The following is a 19,132-nucleotide window of genomic DNA, read 5'->3' as shown; positions in this document are numbered from 1 at the left end:
CAGACCAAGACGGAGAGGCGCCAGATACCTTAGGCTCCGAAAGTACTAACCGATAGGAAAAAATCTTTCAATGGCGGGAAGCTCCTCTACGCCAGAGTAACTTTAGGCATATTTTATCAGGGTAAGGTAAGACCGAGATAAAACTCTCAGACTCGATAAAATAAATAACACGAGATTGTGGTTAACTTCGTTTATTAGGTACATAACAAATCACACCTTTTCTGCTACATTGGAGATTATAGGCTTAGGTCTAGATTTGAATAATAATTTCTTTTTGACGATAGCCTTTACTTTGTAAGCTGTCTTGTCTCCTTCTGTGACTTTTTCAATGACCGCCATTGGCTGCTCCAATTTTTGTTCTTTGCCATTAAGTATGTGATGACCGAGGACTAAGACAGGGTGCTTGTTTCTATTGTAATAATGCAAGTCGCCGACGACTGTCGCCTCTGTGATTCCGTCCTTCTTCGTTTGGACAAGGCCTTGAAGCTCGACTATCGCCCATTCAGGAGTTCCGCCGCCGTCATTGTTGTTACTGAAATTGCCAAAAGTATTCGTTAAATCTTGCAAAAAAAAGTGGAGAGTATGGGTATCAAAATAAAACAAAAAAATGGGATGGTATCAGTTCCATTTATTTACATTAGACAGTCAGGGGCGGATCCAGAGCCATGGAATACATGGGTATTACTTAAGGAAGCACATAGGGGGAGTTCATGAGGGATTATACAGGGGGAAATATAAGGAAGAACATAGGGGAGTAGGTGAATAAAGGAGTTTATATAGGTAGTACATAAGGGAGTCTATAAAAATATATAAACATCCGAATTGGTAACCTCCTCCATTTTGGAAGTCTGATAAAATATACGTTCAGATTTTTCTCCCTAATTTAGAAGGCTTTTTAAGTAATGTAATTACTTTTTATTTATGATCAACACTGGTATCGCTTGCTTAGTATCGGAACTTCTTGAAGAGCGGATGCTTCTGGCCGCTGTTGTTGCGCCTGTGCTCGAGGTAGAGCGCGTCGTCGGCGCCGGCGAGCGAGGCCAGCGCGCCCGGGCGCCGCGCCGCGCCGCCGCCCGCGCCGCCCGCGCCGCCCTCGCGCTCCTCCTCGCACTCCGTCTCCGATGCTGCGAGCACCTGCACACATCACGCTTCATTGTATAACTCTTGATCAAGGACCTATCTAACTGCTTGTAGAGCTTGATGCATGGGGGCCCCAAACAACATTGACAGATAAAAGATAATGGGAAAAAATCGTTGATTGACTGACACATAGAACACGCGGTAAAACGGACCTTGTTGGCCTATGTACTTTTCATTTTACCGGTAACATTTGCAGACTTCTGCACAGTCGTTTTAGAATATTTAATACTCGATGTAGTTGTATTCAAAACATGAGAACAGTAGGCTATAGGAGACGCAGCAACCCTGAATGAACAATGCCATGAATTCAAGATAGAAAAATTCTAACCTGTTGAAGAAGCATGCCCTGTTCTTCTCGTGTACCATAGAGTAAGTCCGGCTCCGTATCCATTCCCTTTAGTTCAGTGATAACCTGCATACAAAAAACATTTAATACAACCTCTTTTAATTTTTCAGAAGCTCCAAAAAAATGTTAAAAATGTTCTTAACGTTACCTTATAACTGTAACCCTGATTGACAAGAAACCGTTGTCGCTTGCGACTGTATGCCATTTCTAAAGTATCTTGTGACACCAAGGTGTAAAAGAAAGCGTTGTACTCCTCAGCTAACGCGCCTTTTTTCGCTCTCAAAATACGACCTGAAAATATGATATATGATCTTATGTTGATAGTTCATACCCAAATAGATAATCCAAGACTGGTATATAATTTCACTACACTATATGATTTGGATCTACAACAGTCGATAAAACATTTGCGTTATTATCATTTCGTGACTTAAGCGTTACTATAATAAATGGTTCTTACCCAATCTCTGGGCTTCCTGTCGACGCGACCCACCGTGTGACGAAATTTGAATCAAAACATTAGCTTCTGGCAAATCAAAACTTGTATCGGCGACTTTACTGACAAATATCGTGTTGACTTTAGGGTTAAACTTGAAGTTCTGCAATATTTGAATCCTTTCGCTCTGTGAGGTGGGCCCGTAGATGTAAGGTTTGTTCATTTTGACGGCGTAGTGTCGGAGGGCGAACACATTGTCTGAGAACACTATGGTCTTGTCCCCGCGCCGCTCGTGGTAACGAACTAAAAACTGACACGCTCGAAACTTTGATGGGTTCATTACGTATAACAGCATTTTCTTGTTTATTCTGTAAATAAATTCAATAGTGTTAAAAAAATGTACAAACATATGACAAGAAACAGAAAATGGGGGGTTACAAAGGCTTCCTATGTTGGATCGTTTTACTCACTGGTTCCAAAAGATTGGAACATCTTATATAAAACATTTTTCAGATGTTGACTCTTGACCAAAGGAAGGCAAAAATCAGTGTCATTTCAGATAATTATACCTATTCAATGAATAATAATAAGTATTTTTTGTCTCAGCTTTCATATGGATCTAAGGCATGACGTACTTCTATAAATCGTATGCCTAGCCTAATTAATAAGGTTAGGTTAACATACTTCTGTATGAGATATTCCCTGTAGAACTCGGGCGTCATGGGACACCACACCTCAGCGCACTGCACCCGAGCAATGTACCCGTTCGCTTGCAACTCCAGCCAGTTCGCCTCGTAAAGCTTCGGACCGATCAAGAAGTTTAGATCGGCGATCTTGTCGTCCTCTCGAAGTAGGGTTGCCGTTAGACCTGAAGGAACGTTAAGTATTGTAAAAAAAACAAATACTAAAACAAATATAATATCGTTGGTATTGGCTAAAAAACTAATAGTCCCGCCGGCGAACAAATTTTTTTTGATACATATACATTTAAGACTTTGTGAGTGCCTTCCTTACGATGAGTCCGACAAACTTTTCGAATGCGCAAATTTTGGTGCCGCTGCGTTTTTTAATGCTTGACTCCTGGAATTGTCGATATGACGTCACTATGACTCTTCGTACATACCTGTTTCATTTTTTGAGATTCGTTTAATAAAGTTAACTAGAAAATGGTGGTCAACTTGTCCGATAAAGATCGTGCTGCGTTTGGAGTGTCCACCAAATGTCGATATGACGTCACTATGACTCTTCGTACATACCTGTTTCATTTTTTGAGATTTGTTTAATAAAGTTAACTAGAAAATTGTGGTCAACTTGTCCGATAAAGATCATGCTTCGTTTAGAGTGTCCACCATCCGAAAAATGTCGATATGACGTCACTGTGTCTCCCTATACATACATGTCGGACAAGAATAACAATGATAGATAACATTATTCTAAATGCAAATATGGACTTGTCCGACAAATACATTGAGTTAAATAGTCAGTTCGACAAGAAAATGAGAAAAAAATATTACTATTGGAAGAAGTTTATTCTTTTTGTCAATTTCTGACTTAAATATTCACGTGCATTATTTAAGTATATTAAATTGGCATACTACTTACCAATTTTAATTACTATTTTAGAAAAAGTAGCCTGACTAAGACGTATTTTTGATAGTTTATATTATGTTAAGGAATAATATCCCACATCTATTAATGGACTATATATCAATCAAAAGGTCTTTTTAAGCGCAACATTTTGTCTCAACTTACCACTTATCAATTCTTAGTATTTTAGAAGATATAGCCCAAATAAGGCGTATTATCGATAGGTTTTACTATGTTAGGGAATAATGTCCCACCTCTAGGTATGAACCATATGTCAATCGAAAGATCTTTTTAAGCGCTATATACCGTCTTAACATACCACTTACCGATTCTTAGTATTTTGGAAGACATAACTGACCTAAGGAATATTATTGATACTTTACATTGTGTTAAGGAATAACATCTCACTTGAAGTTATGAGCCATATTTCAATCAAAAGATCTTTTTAAGCGCAAGGTTGTATTAGCATAACTCCGACAAATTGTTAGTACTAAAAAAGCTAGAGCTTTTCTAAGATTATATTATCGGTAGGCTCTCTCAAGCTAATCCATTACTTCTTTAGTAACAAATTATATATTATTTAAAAAACCTTTCCAAATGAAACATTTCGTGTTAACATACTTCCGACAAATTGTTAGTAGTTTAGAAGCTAGAGCTTATTTAAAATTATAATTATTGATAGATGTTTTCAATTAAATAAATCCCATCTCTAGTAATGAGTTATACATAATTCAAAAGACGTTTTTAAATGCAACATTTCATATTAAAAAAACTTCGGCGAATTGTTAGTATTTCAGAAGCTAGAGCTTATATAAGATTATTTTATCGATAGGTGTTTTCGAGTTAATAAATCCCTCCTGTAGTAATGACACATATATCATTCGAAACGACTTTCTAAATGCAACATTTACTATTAACATACTTCACACCAATTGTCAGTACTTTATACCAAATCTTAAAATATATCTATATTTTCCGGACGGTGGACACTCCATATGCAGCATGATCTTTGTCGGACAAGCTTACCACAATTTTCTAGTTAACTTTATTAAACAAATCTCAAAAAATGAAACTTGTATGTACAAAGAGCCGTAGTGACGTCATACCGACATTTTCAGGATGGTGGACACTCCAAACGCAGCACGATCTTTATCGGACAAGTTGACCACCATTTTCTAGTTAACTTTATTAAACGAATCTCAAGAAATGAAACAGGTATGTACGAAGAGTCATAGTGACGTCATATCGACAATTCCAGGAGTCAAGAATTAAAAAACGCAGCGGCACCAAAATTTGCGCATTCGAAAAGTTTGTCGGACTCATCGTAAGGACTCACATAGTCTTAAATGTATATGTATCAAAAAAAAATTTGTTCGCCGGCCTGGGGACTATAAAGGTACATTGCATGGTGGAGCCCACAAGCACAAACCTTCCACCTACAACTCCTAAAAATATAAATAAGTGAGATAATAAACAATATCTTTAAATTTTCATGATTTCAAGCCATGCATGATGATTTATGCTAAATAATAAATGGCGGTGGTGCCACTTTTACTGCCTAAAACCCAACATGTTCCTTCTGGAACCCTTTGTGTACCAGGGCCGCGCTAACTTTTTCGAACAATCCCGTAGCTCAGTTACAACATATTCAAGTAATAGTAAACTTACCGAGCTTAGCATGCGAGTGCACGATAGTGAGCACTCTGCGGAACATTTTGGCCGGTATAGTGTGCACCTCGTCCAACACGACCAGTCCCCACTCCTGAGCTTGCAGCCACTTCATGGTCTGTTCCGCCTCCCACGAGCGACGCTGTCCGTGAGTGATCATAGAGTATGTTGTTATCAGGATGCCCGCGCCCATTGGCTTGTCTTTCGCTTCTGATGTGAATCTGTGGAAGAATTGGTCCCATTTTAAAGGAGGGTATAAAATAATGGAGAGGAAAGAATAGCATTATATGAGAATAAAAAAAATGCAGATCAAGCGGCAGAATTTTGAAGTTTTTAGAAAATTCTAACACATTTTGTTACATGTTCTAGAGTCTAGTGGTGGTCTAGTTTTAGTTAGATATCAAAAATGTGAAGTTCGCAAGACAATTTTAAAACCAAAAATACTCAAACTTGGCTGCAAAACAGCAGTTTTCGAACACTTTAGAGTCTGCTATTTCTTTTTTTTTTGCTATGCTATGTATTTGTAGGATAGGAAATAAAATATGATCAATATCTCTCAATCCATAAAAGGGCTAAGCACGCTTAATTACAATGTTTCTACTACTAACAATCAGTGTTTCTACTGCACAGTACCTGCAGATCATGCTATCATCAGCCGTGGACCAGCACTTGAACTGCTGCTTCCACTGCTCGACGGAGACGCCGGAGTTGCACAGCACGAGCGCCCGCTTGCGCACCGTGCACACCGCCGTCACGCCCACCAGCGACTTGCCCGCGCCGCACGGGAGTACTATCACGCCTGAACTGGGGATAGACATATCTTCAATAGATTTTAAACCTTATCACAGTAGTGGAAGGTTCATGTTCGATTGGTAAAATTTGAGGCGAGGTTGACTTGCTGGCGTCTGTATGATATGCGTTCGTCAGTGTATCATGATGGGAGTGAAGCTTTAGCTAAATAAGACATTTATATAGAGGAGCAATTAAGGGGGCATATGTGGGAGTATACAAATAAAAGAGTATATAGGAGCAGTACATGACAAAGTACATAAGTACACAGTAATTTTTTAATGGCGTTCACAGCCGATTTCGGCCACGGCGGCTGTTCCCATTTAAGGAGATCAGCCAGCTGCGCAGGACATATTATAGTACATGAGCATTTGCGCGGACACAGGTGTGCACTCCATATTCCTGCACTCTCATAGCCCGATGGGACGGCAATCCGACACGACCGGAAAGAGATCAGGCGCAGGACCGACATTTACGTGCTCTCCGATGCACGGGTGAATCAATCACCAACTCCCAGATTACGGGCTGCTTTGTGAAAGTTTAAGAAAACCCACGAAGCGATTTCGGCCAGACCCGGGAATCGAACCCAAGGCCTCGAGCACAGCAGCCGCGATTGCGACCACTAGACCAACGAAGCAGTCCAAAGCACACAGTACATATAACAGCAGTATATAGGGGTGGGGAGTAAAGATGAAATAAGTGTAAATAAATTAGGGTTCTGGACTACGTCGAAAAGAATTTTAACATAGACAATGTATAATGCGAACATACCGAGCACGTCCGTTGCCGAACATTTTGCGCAAACTCTTCTCCTGATAGGGACGCAGCACCGCGGTGGGCTTCAGGTCGATGTTAATGTCAGGATTGATGCTGTCGTTGCGGAAGTCGTACTCAGCCAGTAACGGGTGTTCTAGTTCGATGCAACGCTTTTGTATTACCTGGGAACATCAGAAGTATAAAAACCTTGGTGCAACTCTACTTGACCAAAATATCTTATTTTCGCTTCACAATTGTCCCATGACTGCATCATAATTGAGATTATTTACGAAAGACGTGAAAATACATGGGCGTTTTGTTGTACAAGAATTTTGCACTACCCTCCAGAAACAAACCTATTTCTTGTAATAGTTTTAATATTCTGGCGAGGTTTGTTTATTTTGTGATTATGATGATGTTGTTTCAATTTTTCTATTCTTTAACACTGGACAGCATACCTCAATTTTATCAGGGTCGACTTCGAATGCGACGGCGGTATTAGCGGTAATATCTGTTACGTCATCATCATCATCCTCCTTGTCTAACTGTTGGTAGAACTGGCTGATATCATCTGGGACAGTGCCGTTAGCCGGTGGAGGTTTGTCACTGGTCTCGCCTGAAAAGAAAAAAAAAAGGAATTTGAAATGAGAACATTAAATGCTGGTACTCTTGAATGTTTTTTTTTACATAGGCGTTTATTGCGACATCATTTGAGGTTTTACGTAATGTGATGTAGGTACATAAAGATAATCTGAGTCATTTTTTAACAAATGTTTGTAAACAGTAAAATTTTGCTTACTCATTTTGTTCCTATAACATTCATTGTATTTCATTTATTTATTTTATTTATCGTATTTCATTTATCGTTACAGTCGAACCCACCTGGTTTAAGTGCAGTAGATGGTTTGTCGGGCAGTGCTGACGATAAGAAGTCGTCATCGCCGTCGCGACGCAATCGACATTGCTGAATTATTGGATCCTTGAGCAATTTCTGTAGGACTTCCACATGTTTACTCTCCACTAGATACCTACAAATTCAGATGGCTTTGTTAACTGGTCTCTTAGGATTTGTTTTTAAGTATCAATATAATTTGCCTAGCTTTTTAAAAAAATGTTAGCGTTGGAGGCTGGATGGAGCCGAGTACCAGTGTTTTACATGCAACAACTGCTGATCTGATGTCCTCAACACTGTTATTTGTATTTAAGTACATAATGCAGTCTAAAATAAATAAAAAATTACCTATTATGTTTCAGCACAAGCTTCACTTTTCCATAAGACAGTGTACACAACTGAATAAACTCTATAATGCCAGCAGGGACAGCACACTTGCTGAGTCTTTGCAGGTACTCAATAATGTCTGCAGTCTGGAGACCCACGGACACAGCAGCATATAAACTGTAAGCTGTCAGTTTGTACTCATGGATGTGTTGCGGACTGAAAACAGACAAAATTAAATTTGAATTTAGTAATAACAACACATTGAATGAATAAATATGTTTTCTACAATATTTTTTAAATAAATAAGTTTTAAAATAACTGCTTACCGGCACACAGGCTCTGCAATAGCAATAAGGAAATCGTGGGCATGTTTGTAGACTGGCGAGAATGCTTCCAAGAATATATGACCATTTGGTGCCACCCACAAAGGACGACTTGCATTGTCAGCCTTCAAGGCCATTTGACTTCTAGAAATTGGAAAAAAAGAAAGCCGTAAGCAACATCAATTATTTTATAATGTTGATTTGGTATAGTCAAGAAAAGATGTTTAACCTATAATCCTTGGCACCAAATTCATCTTCAGGCACTTGATCATTCTTCTCTGCATCCTGCATGGCAGCGCCTGGCACACCAACATTCTCAGAGTTGTCATCATCTACTAAATCTATGGTCATCTCTTCTTCCACCTTCTTTTTCTTGCCTGTTGAGAACAATGTTGCATTTAGATCCAGAAATACATATTCCACAGATATGACTCTAAGATCATTACATCAAACTTGGCAAATCTAGTTTAAGATATGTTTGTATAATTTTAAGGTATTAAGTTGAGGTACTTACCTGATCTATCACTCCCTGTTCTTGAATCATATTTTTTGAACTTCTTTGGAGGACCCATGTCGGAGTTACAATTTACTTTGGTTGCTGTATTCTATTTATCTATTTTTGACCGGATTAGTAGTTGTCAATCTTCCTAAAACAATTTATTTAACAACAGTATAGACAGCACTTTGATTTTAAATATTATTCAAAGTTTTATTATAAAAACAACTGCATACTTACCACCAATGCAAGAAATACAGCAACTTTATTACTTTTATTGACAATTATTATTAACAATGTTTGTGTTGAAAATTTTAACACTCAAGAAAATTTGAGGAATACAACTCAAATCTATACCTGTCTTACAGATTTACGAGTAAGTATTTGTTATTGTTTTAATATTCTGATGGAATAAAACACAAGTCTCACGCTCACTTTGACACTACTAAATCACATATTTTCATTGACATATAACTATACATATTTTTGCTCCATCCATGAATTTATGTATGAAGCGTTGACATCTTGAAATCATCTGACATTGACATTGACAGTAGCAACATCTGTCACAACTACGAAGTTCACTGAATAGTATTGTCCCGATGCATGCAAAATTCAATTTAGATCTAAAACTTTGATTATTAAAAGTATGTCTCATTGATTAAAGAACACTTGAAACAGTTGCTGTTGTTGTAAAAAGACGAAAATTGCTGGCCTTTTATACATTGTTTGAGTATTCATGCACCCAAAAAGGACCTAACAATATGGAATCGTTATAGAAAACGGCACACCATACGCCTGACAATATCGTAACTCTTTTAGAATATAAATAACAACGTTAATACCTTATCACTTATTCATAGTCTAAATGTTAACTACTTTTGAAACAAAATGTCTATAATATAAGGCCACAATTTATTCGGGTAACGGAACGGCAACTCCCGTGTTCCCAAGAGACGCAGAGTAAATCGCGGGAAACAGCCAGTTCCACTGATCAAACGTTTAATTGATGAACTAAACTGCATGCTTTAATCGGCGATTAAATCGAATCATTGATGAAAGATAAGAGCAAAACTTTTGTTTATAAATATTTGGTATGTCGTTCATAGGTTATAATAACAATATAATTAAGGAGGTATATAACGGTTTTCCTATTTTATAATACTGACCAGTCTATATATATTTGCATATTCAGGCTGCTAATGTATACTGCAATGCTGCTTGAAGCACTACGGTAATCAACAATAATACGAAAGTTATAAACTTCCTTGGACGTTTTTTATAAACAAAACAGAAACAGCTGAACTCTTCTCGTTAAGTTTGACAATGACAGCCTGTTCGTTTACACGCAGACTAAAGTAATGTTCAGACTTTAAACTTTTGATGCAATATTATGAAAAAAACTCCCTCCTTATTTATACTAGCCATATACTTTTTACGCTAACTAATGCTTTGAAATATCACAGGGTACAAAAGGATGTTTGCACGGTGAGGCCCGGTATACCTAGCTCATCGCACTGCGCCTGCGCATCAAGAAAGAGATAGAGGGCCTATCTGGGCAAACATCTCTCTCGTATAGCGCAACACAGCGAATTACGTACTATATTGTGTACTTGCCGTTTTCCTGCGGTACGTGTGCCCCGTAGGAACTACTTATCCGTACCGGGATAGAATATAGCCTATGTCGTTCGGGAAGAGTGTAGCTATCCAATTGTGTTTTTTTTTTAATCGATTCAGTAGTTTCGGAGCCTCAGAGTACAAACAAAAAAATGATTTTGTTTGACTAGCTATTTCCCTAGGTCTCACCCATGTGCCGGTGGAAATACTTCTCATATCCGTGCAAAATATAGCATGTTACTCTGGGATAGTCTAGGTACCTAACTACCCAACAATGAAAGATTTTTTCAAGTCGGTACAGTAGTTTTGGAACCTTAAAGATACAAACAAAAATGCTTCCCCTTTCTGGAAAAGTAAAAGTATCCACTAAGATTCATATAATATGGACAGCAGGGTTACAAACAACAAGACTTCGCAGAAGAGATTTTCAAATTCGTCATGCATGCAACAGGTGCTGTTTTAAAGTAGCAAGCATCATGTAAACCAAGCAAGCACTGAGGATTAACTCCGCCAACTTCTTGACTCACGGCAGTTTCAAGCGTCGGGGCAACCATTATTTTACTCTTTGGTATTCGAATCTGAAACTCCGCTCCCACGCAGACGCATCTGAAACGGCTAACCAATGGGGTATTGGATGGCTATGTGGAAAGTATTTGATTTATTCTTATGTATACAGAATGGTCCAAAAGCTGATGTCACACTGCACAAAATCTCGATTCCTCATGCATAGGGACATAAAAAGAAATCCTATATACACTCGCGAGCAAAAAAATGGAATCACCCCCTTGCGCTATACAAATTCAACGATTGCCAATGATACAATATTTACAGTTAAATGTTTATGGTCTCGTTTGAAAGCCTATACCTTTAGCTTTAAATTAAGAAGAAACAAAAAAATCATCTCCGTATTTTATGAGCTAATTATCTTTATTTAGACAGCAAAGAAAATCAGGTGAAAAATAAAATTGAGCTCCAGTTTCCCTAAACCTTCTGTAGATTTTTGACACACAGGACTGGCTTAAATGAAGGTGACGAGCCACAGCACATTGATTCATCCCTTGTCGTAGCAATGTAACAATTGGCGTAGTGTCAATTTTTTCCAGCACTTTAGGTTAATTAATTCAAGATTATCACCAACCAACTTTGATGCAATGCACTGATAAAGAAATTCTGACACTGTATGTTTGTATTGGATGACAATAATCCCAATTCGTCAGCCCCGGATCTAGGGGGGGGCAAGCCGGGGCCTGTGCCCCGGGCGGCAAATTCAGGGGGCGGCACAATCAGGCGGCTACCAAATTCACACTTCACAGACCAATGGATAATCATTTATTTAACTTTGACCACGGAATAAATAATAGCACAAGTACAGCAATTTCATGGCCATATCAACTTGAGCGATACCCTGCACCACTGCACGAACATTTATTATTCACGAGGCGAAGTTTTAGCAAACTAAAAATGATTAAAAATTATTTGCGATCATATAAGAGCCAGGAACGCTTATCGCATATATTTATTTTTATTTTAAATCCTACATCACAGATTACTGTAATGGTTACCTACAGCGCCATCTTAACTTATGGTGCAGGGTGTGCGCATGACCCGGGCGCCTTGCTCGGTCTCACTCAGGGGCAGCCCCGGATCTAGGGGGGGGCAAGCCGGGGCCCATGCCCCGGGCGGCAAATTCAGGGGGCGGCAAAATCAGGCGGCTGCCTGATTTAAAATCCTACATCACAGATTACCATAATAGTTACCCACAGGGCCGTCTTAACCTATGGTGTAGGGTGTGCGAATAATCCGGGCGCCTCGGTCTCAGGGGCGCCGCGGGACGCCCCACCACCAGGAAATTTCGATGAAATTACACCCGTTTGATACGGAACTTCCATCATCTTGTCATTATCATGATACCATGATAATGACAAGCAAAGTTTCTAAAAAAGTCGCCTTCGCTTTGTTTAATTGATCATTTTGATTATTTTTCACTTTTAACATCCTCCAAGTAAGTGAAAAAATTCTCGCTCGCTACGCTCGCGGCTAAATGACAATTTATGTACAATTTTTCTGATTGTTTATTATTTTTATTGACGCACCAAATCAACGAACACAAACGGCACTCGCTCTAATCACGGTTTCTTTTTATTTGTACATACATAATTCCCATTTTATAATTTGTGAGTCTTCAAACAAATAACTTAAAAAAGTTCGCGCTCGCTACGCTCGCGTATTCAGAAACTATATTATGTTTGTATTGGTCAGGAAACAAAAAGTTAAGTACGTTTGGGCTAAATTTTACGTAATATTTAGTTTAAGTCCGTTAAAAATTTCACGCTCGCTTCGCTCGCGTATTCAGAAACTATATGCCCTTATTTTTCCATTTGTCAACAAACAAAAAGTTAAGTACGTTTGGACTAAATTTTACGTAATATTTAGTTTAAGTCCGTTAAAAATTTCACGCTCGCTTCGCTCGCGTATTCAGAAACTATATGCCCTTATTTTTCCATTTGTCAACAAACAAAAAGTTAAGTACGTTTGGGCTAAATTTTACGTAATATTTAGTTTAAGTCCGTTAAAAATTTCACGCTCGCTTCGCTCGCGTATTCAGAAGCTATATGCCCTTATTTTTGCATTTGTCAACAAACAAAAAGTTAAGTACGTTTGGGCTAAATTTTACGTAATATTTGATTTGAGTCCGATAAAAATTTCGCGCTCGCTTCGCTCGCGTATTCAGAAACTACATGCCGTTATTTTTGCATTTGTCAACAAACAAAAAGTTAAGTACGTTTGGGCTAAATTTTACGTAATATTTGGTGTAAGTCCGATAAAAATTTGAAACTGTATCATGTTCAGAAACTGTATACCCTTACTTTTGGCTTTTGTCCTGTGTGTGATTGTTTATTTTCTGTACCTGAAAATATAAACCTCTCAAATTAAGAGATTAACAAGTTTGAGATTAACGGCTCAAGATACAAAAATGGGAGGGTCCCCGCCCTCCCCCGGGGGATAGGTTCACTGCTGCCCCACCCTGAGCCCAAAGCTGGCTACGCCCATGCTTCGCTCGCACAATATTACACAGACGTCGCCTTGTTGATTACATGAGTCAAATCCACGCTGTCTTACCTTTTATAAATCAAATGTAGCAAAACAAAATATTTATGGAGTCCTCAAAAACAAAAAAGTTTGCGCTTCCGACTGCTTACCTATTACTTCACAACGCTTTTTAAAACTTATTAACTTTTTGTGTTCATTAATCTGTTTCGACTTTCATAACTTAAACCTGGCCAACAGGCTCACTACAATGATTTCGACACATTTTTTTTAAGTCCTTTTACCTACCAAAAAAGTGACTTTCGTTGGTGAAAATAAACATAAGTAGGTAGGCGGGGCGGCATTTTTCAGTTCTTGCCCCGCCTGAAAAAAATTGAAGATCCGGGGCTGCTCAGGGGCGCCGCGGGACGCCCCACCACCAGGAAATTTCGATGAAATTACACCCGTTTGATAAGGAAGTTCCACATTGTATCACGATACTGACGAGCAAAGTTCCTAAAAAAGTCGCCTTCGCTTTTTTGATTGATCATTTTGATTATTTTTTACTTTTAACATCCTCCAACTAAGTAGGGTAAGGTGGCCAACAGTGAACCACTAAAAGTTTAGACGCTCAGAAATCCATTCTATGTGACTGTAACAAAGATCTTTTTTGATAGATTACTTTGTGTCAAATATACTTTAAATCTGTATATCAAATTGAGCATTAAACTTATTAGAATAGCGAGAATTCATATTTTTTTAAAATTCGAGAAATGGTTCACTGTGTACAATCCTAAGTACACACTAACGCGGTGTCCTGCGTGAGCGACGAACGCGACGCGACGCGACGCTGCGAACGCGACGAACGCGATCAACTCAAAGGAATTCCCTACATGCGGCCTATGTGACAGTCTGCGGCGAGACGCGACGTAACGCGTACTTGTTTTGAGGGCGACCAGACGCGACACCGCGAACTATTCAGAAGCGTTGATTGTTGTGGGACAAAAAAAACATAAATATTAAAGAAATCGTTTATTAGTACAAACAAGTTGGAAGATTGTTGCTGTCTGTACTTTAAATATGAACTTTCAAGCAAAATTGTAACACAACTTCTCCATGATTTGAGAAGTAATGACCAAAATCACGTAGGACATCTGTCGCGTATAGCATCGCGTCGCATTACGTCGCGTCGTGTTGCGTCGCGTCGCGTCGCGTTCGTCGCTCACGCAGGACACCGCGTAAACCAGGGGGTAGGTCTACAGTGAACCATAGGGTATACAGTGAACCACCGCATATAAGTTGTATTTTGATGTTTAAAAAAATAATAAAAATTGACAATATGAAATGAACTTTATTCACCAAAGTGTCTAATACTATAAATGTATACAAAGTAGGCGTTATAAAAGTATAAAGAGTCATATTTTTATTTACTTCTTCTTATTTAGATTTTTGTAGTCAACATTAGTTTTATTTATAACAATATCAAATAAACTTTAACAATCAACGAGTTTTTTAGACTTGAGCAAGTTTTAATAATTATTATAAAACTTACTCTATGAGATCCATCGTAAAATAAACTTAATTTTAAACAGTCTTCAATTATTTTAATCAATATAAAACTTTTTATTCTTAAAGAAAATAATCAACAAAAAACTAAAGCAATTCTTAAAGAAAATAATCAACAAAAAACTAAAGCAATGCTGAGAGTGACAAAATCAATATGGAAAGTTCAGTAGTGCTAGGTTAACTGCAAATTTATATGTATTTTGGCGACGGCTACTACCATCGATTTTGGGGGTAGGCAATATAAATTTAATATCATTCTTCGTGACCCCGGCCATATCTGGTTCAAGAGGCTCAGCGAATTTGTAGTAAACTTTGCTCTTCAATTTTAAATAGGAGACATAATAGTCATAGCCTGGTTCATTAGACTCTTCTAGAATTTTTCCAACATAATAATATTTCTTCTTCTTTTCTGTTTCTATTAAAATAATAACAAAATCACCCACCTTAGGGTTTCTTAGTAGAGGTTGCGAAATAACTTCATCGTCCAGTATCATTTCATCGTCTTCACTGTCACTAAAAATGGTCCCTCCAGAAGAAGAGCCGCTCATATTAAAAGTTTCTTCAGTACTACTGGTATCATAATTTGTTATTTTTTCTACTTTTACTGGTTTTCTTACTTTTTGTATTTTATTCGGTTTTTTTTCTTTGAACAGGTCACTTTTCTTTACTTCCTTCACTTGTTTATTTCTCTTTTCTGCTATTCTATCCTTTTCAGGGGTATCAGTAGCTATCATACTTTTCCCCAAAGGCCTGCGTCTTTTGTTCTGTCGAGGTCCTGCTTTCAGAGGATCTCTTAACATTTTTGGTGTTATAAAACATTTTACCTCTTTAGAAGTTGAGGCTTGGGGTCCCAAGATTTCTTTTGGAAATTGTTGGGATAGCACGTCTTTAATGTTTGCATCCGCTTCCGGTTGTGGATTATTGTTAACAACGGTTATCACCGATGAAGCTCGAACTTCAATGGCTTCTTCAATTTCTTGTGATGGTATTGATAACAAAATTGAAGGTGAGATTGGCTCATTTATTTCGTCTTCTATGTCTGTTGTAGAATTATTTTCCTTGCCTGGTTCTGGTCTGTCAGTGACTGAGCTCGGCAAAAAATCCTCTTATGTAAAAACGGAATTGTCATATGGAAAGATCCCACATTTCTTAAAGGCGTTGGTGATATTTATTGGCGTCATTGCCTTCAGATATGCCTCTCCTACACACTTAGCTATGTGGTAGATAGTAAGTGTTTGGCCTGGATTTTGAAGCAGCCACGAATCGACCGCGGCGTTATAATAAGTTTTAAAGGGTCCATTTAGGCCTACGTCTAAGGGCTGAAGTTTTGCAGTAGTGTGCGGTGGAACAGTAAGAATTGTAACTCCAGAAGATTTAGCAAGGTCAAGAGCTTCCAGTGAAAGATGGCTTTCGTGATTATCAAGTATTAACAGGGCGGGATTTTGTTTTGATGCACAGGTGTGCTTTACAAAATGCTGCATAACTTCTACGAATATCTCTGCATTCATCCAGCCAGTAGACGCAGCTAGACCAAGTGTGCCAGGAGGCGCACCATGAAGCATATGCGATTTAAAGTTTTTCCTGGGAAAAACCATGGCTGGAGGCAAAGCCTGGCCGGATGCGGAAACTATACAGCACGTGGTTACTAATACGCCCCTTTCACCACTTGTAACTTTACATACATTGCTTCTCTTTGGTGCTAAGACATTTTGCGGGCGTTGCACCGTTGTAGTTGAAGTTTCGTCGAGATTGTAAAGACGAGTTCCGTTCCCAAATCCTGGATATCGCTCCATGGCTATTTTTAAGTTCTCAAAAAATCGATTTACATTCGATTTATTGAACGCTGTAGCCCGTGCCAAGCTGCATGCTTCGGGCTTTCTTAAGCTCAACTCACTGTGTCGTTTTTTAAAAGACCTCAACCAATCAACTCCAGCTATTTTGTTTTTCACCCAAGAGGGCGGAACCATAAGGTTATTGGCCGTCCCCACTTGATATGCCAATCGCCGAGTGTCTTTTGCAGTAAGCCCATAGAACATAAGGGCGCATTCGCTGATATAGTTTTTTAAAATTGTTTCCTGTTCATGTGTGAACACCGCATTCACTTCGTAATTTGGAACAAATCCTGCTTCGTCATTTAATTCGTGCCTTTTCACATATCTTCTGAGTGTAGAATATTTTAAATTACATTCAACCGCAGCCTTGTGAATGCTCCTACCATCTTTTACAAGTTGGATAGCTTTCTGCATATCTTGTGCACTATGTCCCCCAATTTTTCTTTCTAGCTTCTTTGTTCGACCCATTCTGAAACAAAGTAAAGGTAATTAGCAACCAAAAATACTTCAATAGCATAGGTACACAGTGAACCTCGCGTAGGTACACAGTGAGCCATGGTTCACTGTGTACCTGCCCGTTTTGGTCCACTGTGTACTACTTACGTTTTTATACTTTTAAGGTTATAATTATTTTTAAGTAATCGGTTCAATACAAAATAATATCAGTATGTCTAAACGTTGCATAAATAGTTCCTTTGCAAGTGTGTATTAAGTAGTAAATTCAAAACAACAACGAGAATGATCTAGAAAAAAAAAATGTACTTGCATACCTTTCAACTTTTTTTGGCGCAAAACACAAAACACCTCACAGCGCGACTGTTTTCGGCGGAAGCGCGCTGTCGACTGGGGAATAACTATCGTGGCTACAAACAGGTTTAATCATGTTCGTAGCACAGAATGGCAACGTCGCGTTTACGAGATATGAGTGGTGGGTCACTGTGTCCCACTGGTTCACTGTTGGCCACCTGACCCTAAGTGAAAAAATTCTTGCTCGCTACGCTCGCAGCTAAATGACAACGCGGCTGTTTTTCTGATTGTTTATTATTTTTATTGACTCGGTCGTCGGTCATTTATTCGGTCTCTAATCACGTTTTCTTTTTATTTGTACATAATTCCCAGTTTAATTTGTGAGTCTTCAAACAAATAATTTAAAAAAACTCGCGCTCTCTACGCTCGCGGCTTTTTATTGCTTTACAATATCCTTGATCAGGTATTTTTGTGTCGCAAGCTCAAAAAATTTCGCGCTCGCTTCGCTCGCGCAATATTATACATGCATTGCCTTAATGACTTCATAAGTCAAGTCCACGCTGCCTCTTTTTTTTTAGCGACGTTAAAAATCATCAAATGACCCACCCCTCCCGCTGTGGGTTAGCAGCGGTGAGGGAGTGTCAGACTTTTACTGACTAAAAACCGTCGTGTTCCGTCGTGGGCCTTTTATGTACCAGGGCCGCGGTATCTCTTTCGAACAACCCGCAGCAAGTCCACGCTGCCTTAATTTTATAAGTCAAATGTAGTAAAAAAAAAATATTTATGGAGTCCTCAAAAACAAAAAAGTTTGCGCTTCCGCCTGCTTGTAACAGCGCTTTTTAAAACTAATTAACCTTTTGTGTACCAAATTAAAAAAAATGCGCGCTCGCTTCGCTCGCGCTACTTTTTACGATTGCATCGTTCTGTCTCGACTTTTATAACTTAAACCGCCAACAGTTTGAGCCTATAATGAATTGGACACATTTTTTTAAGTCCTTTACCTACTAAATAGTGCACTTCATTCGAACGTTCTTATTTATATTCCTTGTGACTACTCTAAGTACTTCACTTGGGTGACGATTGCACCCAGGCGCTTGGGTGATGATTGCACCTAGGCGCTACATGAGCTAAAGACAGCCCTACCTGCCTACATATTGATAGCTAAAATTATATGGATGATAAATGTGAAAATAAACATAAATAGGTAATAGGTAGGCGGGGCGGCATTTTGCAGATTTTGCCCCGCCTAAAAAAAATTGAAGATCCGGGGCTGCAATTCGTACCTTACTTAACAAGCTAACACTTTGTTTTGTTCGAAATTGTGATCGATAGCACTAAAACTATAGCGCCGATTTTTCTCTGTTTACCCTCAATTTAAAGCTAAAAGTATAGGCTTTCAAACGAGATCATAAACATTCAACTGTAAATATTGTATCATTGGCAATCGTTATATTTGTATAGCGCAAGGGGGCGATTCCATTTTTTTGCTCGGGAGTGTACCTATATTCTGTGATTTTTGAGTATTTACTGTAAACAATTATTTGGTCGTAGATAGCTAGTCTTTTCGTCTGCTTTCTCTTATT

The 19,132-nt window shown here is 38.6% G+C and overlaps 3 protein-coding genes across 4 annotated transcripts; all 3 read right to left on the bottom strand.

Moving 5' to 3' along the window:
* Positions 1-175: 175 nt before the first annotated feature.
* Positions 176-9,245, bottom strand: LOC124634883 (general transcription and DNA repair factor IIH helicase subunit XPB). Of its 2 annotated transcripts, none has more exons than XM_047170549.1 (16): positions 9,001-9,245; positions 8,779-8,907; positions 8,494-8,641; positions 8,268-8,408; positions 7,963-8,157; positions 7,605-7,750; positions 7,181-7,338; positions 6,738-6,904; positions 5,811-5,981; positions 5,178-5,398; positions 2,607-2,790; positions 1,947-2,290; positions 1,635-1,777; positions 1,469-1,552; positions 913-1,134; positions 176-532 (listed from the first exon to the last, which is right to left on the bottom strand). In XM_047170549.1, the coding sequence occupies exons 2-15, from the start codon at positions 8,834-8,836 to the stop codon at positions 946-948; spliced, it is 2,349 nt and encodes a 782-aa protein (XP_047026505.1). In that variant the 5' UTR covers positions 8,837-8,907; positions 9,001-9,245; the 3' UTR covers positions 176-532; positions 913-945. The 2 variants fall into 2 exon arrangements, with proteins under 2 accessions (XP_047026505.1, XP_047026504.1); XM_047170548.1 differs by having other exon boundaries at positions 8,779-8,911; positions 9,001-9,244.
* On the bottom strand, positions 176-10,069 carry LOC124634885 (chromosome transmission fidelity protein 8 homolog). The gene is made up of 2 exons (XM_047170551.1): positions 9,930-10,069; positions 176-532 (listed from the first exon to the last, which is right to left on the bottom strand). The coding sequence occupies exons 1-2, from the start codon at positions 9,947-9,949 to the stop codon at positions 211-213; spliced, it is 342 nt and encodes a 113-aa protein (XP_047026507.1). The 5' UTR covers positions 9,950-10,069; the 3' UTR covers positions 176-210.
* A 4,666-nt stretch (positions 10,070-14,735) lies between these two features.
* On the bottom strand, positions 14,736-17,750 carry LOC124635422. Its single transcript, XM_047171307.1, has 2 exons — positions 17,573-17,750; positions 14,736-17,271 (listed from the first exon to the last, which is right to left on the bottom strand). The coding sequence occupies exon 2, from the start codon at positions 17,268-17,270 to the stop codon at positions 16,077-16,079; it is 1,194 nt and encodes a 397-aa protein (XP_047027263.1). The 5' UTR covers position 17,271; positions 17,573-17,750; the 3' UTR covers positions 14,736-16,076.
* Positions 17,751-19,132: the final 1,382 nt, after the last annotated feature.

This window comes from Helicoverpa zea, chromosome 12 (assembly GCF_022581195.2).
Source record: "Helicoverpa zea isolate HzStark_Cry1AcR chromosome 12, ilHelZeax1.1, whole genome shotgun sequence".
Taxonomy (NCBI): Eukaryota; Metazoa; Arthropoda; class Insecta; order Lepidoptera; family Noctuidae; genus Helicoverpa; species Helicoverpa zea.
This window is presented reverse-complemented; position numbering and strand designations above follow the sequence as displayed.

Bases quoted from the DNA above. Each gene is read 5' to 3' on its own strand.
- LOC124634883 (XM_047170549.1), bottom strand. From the start codon at position 8,836: ATGGGTCCTCCAAAGAAGTTCAAAAAATATGATTCAAGAACAGGGAGT. The intron at 7,339-7,604 runs GTGGGTTCGACT...TTTTCTTTTCAG, and splicing joins ATCTACTGCACTTAAACCAG to GCGAGACCAGTGACAAACCT. The intron at 2,791-5,177 runs GTAAGTTTACTA...ACGTTCCTTCAG, and splicing joins GCACTCGCATGCTAAGCTCG to GTCTAACGGCAACCCTACTT.
- LOC124635422 (XM_047171307.1), bottom strand. From the start codon at position 17,270: ATGGGTCGAACAAAGAAGCTAGAAAGAAAAATTGGGGGACATAGTGCA.
- LOC124634885 (XM_047170551.1), bottom strand. From the start codon at position 9,949: ATGCAAATATATATAGACTG. The intron at 533-9,929 runs GTCAGTATTATA...TGGCAATTTCAG, and splicing joins ATGCAAATATATATAGACTG to TAACAACAATGACGGCGGCG.